General features: G+C 36.8%; 1 protein-coding gene and 1 long non-coding RNA gene across 3 annotated transcripts; one reads left to right on the top strand and one right to left on the bottom strand.

Moving 5' to 3' along the window:
- Positions 1–28: 28 nt before the first annotated feature.
- Positions 29–4,466, top strand: LOC140883946 (protein FAR1-RELATED SEQUENCE 5-like). Of its 2 annotated transcripts, XM_073290570.1 has the most exons (5): positions 29–261; positions 816–2,992; positions 3,070–3,143; positions 3,765–3,946; positions 4,256–4,466. In XM_073290570.1, exons 2-3 carry the CDS (start codon positions 837–839, stop codon positions 3,131–3,133), a joined length of 2,220 nt encoding a protein of 739 aa, XP_073146671.1. In that variant the 5' UTR covers positions 29–261; positions 816–836; the 3' UTR covers positions 3,134–3,143; positions 3,765–3,946; positions 4,256–4,466. The 2 variants fall into 2 exon arrangements, with proteins under 2 accessions (XP_073146671.1, XP_073146670.1); XM_073290569.1 differs by having other exon boundaries at positions 3,070–3,946.
- An 811-nt stretch (positions 4,467–5,277) lies between these two features.
- LOC140877735 (uncharacterized) lies at positions 5,278–6,393 on the bottom strand. The gene is made up of 3 exons (XR_012149303.1): positions 6,299–6,393; positions 5,593–5,719; positions 5,278–5,486 (listed from the first exon to the last, which is right to left on the bottom strand). It is a non-coding gene; the product is annotated as an uncharacterized lncRNA (long non-coding RNA).
- Positions 6,394–6,594: the final 201 nt, after the last annotated feature.

Raw genomic sequence — 6,594 nt, forward strand, 5'->3', positions numbered from 1 at the left:
TAAAAAACTCTCCTCGCCTAAAACTCACACTCCGACCCCTCTTTCCTCCGTCGATTCTCGCAGCCCCGATCTAGGGATTTGCCTCTCCTTCGCCTCGCTACGACATCAAGCCCCGTCGAAGATTACCATTTTTTTGTGAGAGCCCCGTCGAAGATGACCATTTTCTCGAAGATGACCATTTTCTCGAAGATGGCCATTTTTTTGTGAGAGCTTTGGAGTTGATCGATGCTCAGATTTTAGCTTACAAATACGAGCTTCAAGGTATTATACAAACACAGAATTACTTGTCTCATCCATCCCTTTGTTTTTATTTACAAATGGCTTTCGTATTTGTATAAAAAAATTATCACAGGACCAATATGAGTATACACGATTCGTATTGATTATGCGTATTTGTTTTAAGCCCGATTAGACACGATTCTAGAAATTGATCAACTTCATGATTGAATACAGAGAGATAGACACTATTACTAGTATATATTGTATTTTTATTTATTATATTGAATATGCAGAAGATGATATTGATTAACGACAAGAGAAAGCGGGATTCGAATGACCAATCTCATCTTAATTGTCAATCTATTCTTGCATATTCAAGAGTTATCTGTGGTCCAATTATTTAATTTTATATATATTTAATTTGCTTGGGTAGAGAAAATATATACCCTGATAATCTGGGAACATATACATCCACATTTGTATGTGCGAGTCCAATTAATATTCACGATATATTTCTTATTAAACAGTAGATTCTTGCCTGCTTTCAGTTTACATATATTTGAGACCTGAGTTTTTTGTTTTGAATTTTTTTACAGGTTAAATCTATAGAAAACAACATGGAAGAAAACAGTGGTGATGATCAGATATACATGCCCGAAGTTGTAGATGAGCGTAAACCCAAACTTGGGATGGAATTCGGCTCAGTAGATGAGGCTTTTTTGTTCTATAACCACTATGCTCGAGAGGCTGGATTTAGCACGAGAATCAACAATAGCAAGAAAGATAAGAGTACGAATGAGGTTATTTGGAAACAATTTGTATGCTCTAAAGAAGGACATACAAATGAAATCAATAAACAACCAAGTGGTGAGAAACCGAGAAAAGAAAGAGCTCGTGGTCAAGTGAGAACTGGTTGTACCTCAAAAATTTCAATTGCGAAGGCACAAAGTGGAACAAATTGGGCTGTTTGTGGTTTTCAGGAAAGTCATAATCATCCACTATCAACTCCTTCAAAGGTACATTTGCTACGATCACATCGAAGTATTTCGGCAGCAAAGAAAGCACTGACTCAACAATTTTCAGAAGCGAATGTGCCAACTTGTCAGCAAATCCGGTTATTGGAGATAGAGTATGGAGGGTCTGAGCATGTTGGTTGCACAGAAACAGATCTTAGAAACTTTGAGAGAGAGCTGAGAAATGAACAAAAAGGTATAGATGCAGAAACACTAATCGAGTTCTTTGAATCCGAAAAAGAGAAGAATGCTGATTTTTTCTTTACGTACGATACTGATTCAGAAAACAGATTGAGGAGGTGTTTTTGGGCGGATGTTGTATCAAGAAGGGCATACAGTACATTTGGTGATGTAATCGTGTTTGATACGACGTATAACACCAACAAATATGGGATGATTTTTGCACCACTTGTAGGAGTTAATCATCATCATCAAACAATTGTTTTTGGTTGTGGCTTTCTAAGTGATGAGAAAACTGAGTCTTTTGTTTGGCTTTTTAACAAGTTCATTGAAGCCATGCCTATAGGTGCACCAAACGCTATAATTACTGACCAGGATCCTGCTATGACGAAAGCCATTGCACAAGTTTTTCCACAAACAATGCATCGATATTGTTTGTGGCACATACTGAACAAGTTCTCAGAGAAATTAGATCCTATGACTTTTCGTGACCACTATCAAAGCATCAAGCATGTCATCGAAAATTCATCAACACCGGATGAATTTGAGAGTTCTTGGGAAAAGGCTATGAAATGTGCTAAATTGGAGCGAAATGATTGGCTAAAATTGATGTATGGTTTGAGACAGAAGTGGGTGCCAACATATCTTAATCATGTTTTTGCAGCTGGAATGTCAAGTAGTCAAAGATCTGAGAGTTCTCATTCATTTTTCAAGAGGTATGTCTCAAAGAAGAACTCGTTGGTGGATTTCATAATCCGTTTCAATAGAGCACTCAAACACCAAAGGCACAATGAGTTAGTTTCTGACCATGTTGATATAAATGAGCGTCCGAAGATCAATGGAAATTTGCCTATGGAACATCAGATGGTTAAGGTGTATACAAAAAAAAAATGGATTGAGTTTGAAAGTGAAATCAGTGAGAATCATGGCTATTGTGTGCAACAAGTCTCAGAAGAAGATGAGAAAGTGATCTACCATGTGATGCATTATCAAAGCTCTTCTTCCTCTAAACCGAAGGTGCTCACATTTGACAAAGAAAATAACTACATATCATGTAGTTGTAAGAAATTTGATTTCAAGGGCATTCCATGCAGGCACATGTTAGCTTATTTTCGTTTCAAGCAAGTGTTTCTATTGCCTGATAAATATATACTCAACCGATGGACACAACATGCAATGGTTGGCGCACCATATGCAATGAGTGGAGAAAATATCAGCAATGACCCGCAGAATCTTTTGATCTCACGACACTCGAGGTTATCCTTCAAGAGTTCATTAATAGTTGATGAGGCATCTTTGACTGATGAGGGAACAAAGCTCATGGAGGAGCAATTGGATTCTCTGTACTATAAAATTAGAGAAATTAATGGCAGTAGAAAACCGAGAACTGGAAGGGAGAGGAAGAGAACTATTGAGGGGGCTCCGGATATTTTGGATCCTATAGAAGTGAGAACAAAAGGATGTGGGAAGAGATTGAAATCTGTGAAGGAGAAGTCAGTCTCAAGAGTTAGGCGATGCAATGAGTGTGGGCTTCGAGGTGTGTCCCACGATAAACGCAATTGTCCAAATTTGCGTGACGGGTATGTCTAGATTTTGTTTCTTTTAGACCAATCAATGTCATTAATTCTTGCATTAATTGTTCAATATTGTTTAACAGGTCAACCATAGATAATCAATGCAACAATGACGAGAGCACAGATGAAGACGATGTGGATCCATAATTTATAGAATGTGTGTCTCTTTTCCAGAATGTGTGTCTCCATAGTTTCAGTTTTGAAGAGATTTTTGTTGTGTTTTGCTGCCGAAAGAGAAACAAGAAACAAAGATATGGTTACTTGCCTTAAGTTACAAAAACTATGCTGCTTTAGAAATGTCAAATTTGCTTGGTCTTCATTTATTCAGTGATATTAACGTGTCTCAAAATTCTCATCGTTCTGTTGCTAAAGTGCTTTTCTTGGGTCATTTCTTGTTCGTACTGCTGGGTCCGATCCTAAACCATGACTTTATTTGTTGGTTCCAACTTATTCAATATTTGACGTGTCAATGAATCACATTTAAAATGGCTTCTTTTGCACTGTCCAAACTTGTGAGTAAGTGTGCAAGTAGAAAGAATAATAGAAATCATGCATAGAACTCAAAAGACCTCAAGTCTTATCGATGCTATCTTATGGTTCATGGAGGACTCTTAAGCGTTGGTTTGAAAGTTCTAAAATTTGTTATTTGCTTGTGGCATTTCTTTGAGAGAACCTGTAGTGCTGGTCAGGGAAAAGCCAAAAGATATTAAGCACAGAGTTTCCAAAATGTGTGTTTTGCTGCCTTAGAGGATTACTTTCTTGTTTCAACTTTGTCCAGGTTATATATCATGGAGCAACTTTAGAGGTTTGCATGAGGAAGCTCGTTTTTTATCCTGGATTAGTTGGTTTCATCGAGGAGGAGAAGGATAAATTCCCAACTGTCAAAGTTCAATACGCTTATAACTCTCCACCAAAGTTGATCATGCTAGATGAAGACGGACAACTCAAGGAAACCATAAGGTAAACTTACCCTACGTTTTCGGACATCCATTCCTAAATTTTGCAATGAAAGTTTCTTAATTTCTTGATTTGTTTTCCTTTTTCAACATCGACCACAATCGATTGCGATTGCGCTGAAAATTTGAAGGGCTCTTCTAGTCCTTTAGATCTGGCTTTAGTCTTGGGCTTTAGGACCTTTAAGTTTCCACATAACCCTATTCTGGACAGTGGTCGGGCTTTATTTTGTCTCTATTGTCGCAAGTTTCCTTGCCAATGATTCCAACGTGGCCATTCACTAACATGCAACAATCTTTGTACTTTCTCGTGCAGAATTGATAACTGGAAAAAAGAACACATACTGAAATTTTTGAAGGAAAAGGTGAAGCGATCATCAGAAATCTAACATTTTTGGTTCTCATCTGCTCTCGTAAGGGCTCGAACTCTGGATCTTGCTTTTGAGTGCTGCTTTTTCCTTTTGTATTTCACCTCAAACATTGCTGAGAAACAGACAAAAATAGTCTATTTTGACTTAAACATGGCGTGTAATCAATGCTCATAGAGGAGTTTCATTTCCGCATGGACTTTCTCTGTAAACAAGGTTGAAATCTGGCGTGTTCATAACATGGTTAAATGTGGAAAATGAATTAAAAGAGAGACGAGTCTATTTTATATTTGGACGGCAACTCCCGATGTGTTTTAATATAAAGACTATCAATGGATCATATCTTAAAAGACTTTCTCTGCTGTGTCATTGCACTAAAATGTCAAAAGATCACATATGAAACCAGCTACCTAAGAAGGGCATTTGAAACAAATAGAGCATAAGTTCACTTGAATTTGTTCAACTTTACTGAAGCTTATCAGCGATACAACTAAATGTTGTATGTATGAATATATAAATGAAACATGATCAATTGCACAATTAATTGAGGGGAGAGAGAAATTCGAGTTTAAGAGAATGTAAAAAAAAAAAACACAATAAAATTGAAGATTGAAATGTAAATATCACGGTTAATTTGATACATAAATTTATTCTTCAAAGTTTGTTACAAGCATAGGCAAATCAAAATACAATACGGCAGCTAAAGAATTAACAGAGCATTTACTTCATACATTTAATGCATCCAAGAACTTACAAAACCTCACCAGAAAAGGGGAACAATATTTCAGTTAGATTTCTTAAGTACCCATCAATTCCAGACCCTACCAAATGACCAAGTAAACACCATAAATCATTTAGGAAAACATAATGAAAATCAGTCATAGAACTCATCAAAACACCAATACAAATTAGTCTTAGAAATCATACCAGTCGTTCTTTTGCAGTCAATAACCTAAAATACAAGTACATTATCTAAGAAACTATCCAATAACCCAAGCTAAACAGAATGAAAATAATCCATGATCCAACAAGCAACAACTTCAATTTTCGATTCTCCTTTTCAGTTTCTTTCTTATAGACTTCGAGCACAGCCAGCTTCCACCTCAAGTCAGGAATTATGGTCATTGACCTCGGACACATTGGAGGATCTTCCCACGCAAAATAATTACAACCACCACTCTGTCATAGAAAACAAAATTTTCAAATGAACATATTAATTTCAAACGTATAAAAACCAATGCAAGAGAAACATGAAAAATCGATAAACTGAAAAACTAGACATCACCTTCCAACTCCGGCAGCCATGAAACCTTCGCCCTGGGTTATCAGATGTCCAAGAAACCCTCAATGCCGCCCTTTTCCCGCATTTACAAAACACAAATCCTCCTTCGGAAGAAACCGAAGACATCGTACTAATCTCCCAAGATTTTTTGAGACGGTCAAAATTTGAATAAAAGAAATGAATATTAAATTCACAATACCTTTAAAATGATTAAACAAACATTAAAATCTAAGGATTCACTACACCAAGTCACAACCACAAACTAATTTGACTACGGTCATTGTCAAGATAATAGAGCAAATTCAAGATTTATCCTTGACAAACAAAAAGGCATCAAAATAGTGATGCTGAAAATTACAGTGATAAACTCGTTTTTTTGTCTGTATGTAGCCCCAGATTTCAATCCAATGTACGCAATAAAATTTGGTACTTATCCAATCACTCCCGAATTTTGAACAATGAAATAGATAATTACTTCACATCCCATTTCAAACATGAATATAACCGAATTTTTCAGACAAAAGATAATTTAATATATTTCAAATCCAACGTGTACATACAATTTTTCCTGAGAAGGTAACTATTGACTGGATTTTAGTTGTGAAATTCAAGGATTTCTAATGGAATACATCTGAAATCCTCAGCGAACCACTAAAAGGCAAGAAGCTACATATTACACTCGAAACAGAAGATAAATAAAAAAAAATACCTCCAGTCGTAAAGTGTCGTAGCGAGGCGAAGGAGAGGCTTGTAGCTACGGCGGTGATTGGTGGGAAGAGGCTGTAGGGGGCGGAGCCCTAGATCGGGGCTGCGAGAATCGGCGGAGGAAAGAGGGATCGGGGGTGTGAGTTTTAGGCGAGGAGAGAGGGTCAATTATTTACGGGGAGTAAAGGGAGTAATTTATAAATTAAAAAACAAACATTTTTTTTTTTAAAAAAAGAACAAAAACGGATGTGGCATGCCACGTGAACTGGTGGGGATGAATTGGGGAAGGGAAGTAGGGCA

The sequence above is a fragment of the Henckelia pumila genome, chromosome 2, assembly GCF_033568475.1.
Source record: "Henckelia pumila isolate YLH828 chromosome 2, ASM3356847v2, whole genome shotgun sequence".
NCBI classification, from domain to species: domain Eukaryota; kingdom Viridiplantae; phylum Streptophyta; class Magnoliopsida; order Lamiales; family Gesneriaceae; genus Henckelia; species Henckelia pumila.

Bases quoted from the DNA above. Each gene is read 5' to 3' on its own strand.
- LOC140883946 (XM_073290569.1), top strand. From the start codon at position 837: ATGGAAGAAAACAGTGGTGATGATCAGATATACATGCCCGAAGTTGTA. The intron at 2,993-3,069 runs GTATGTCTAGAT...ATTGTTTAACAG, and splicing joins TGTCCAAATTTGCGTGACGG to GTCAACCATAGATAATCAAT.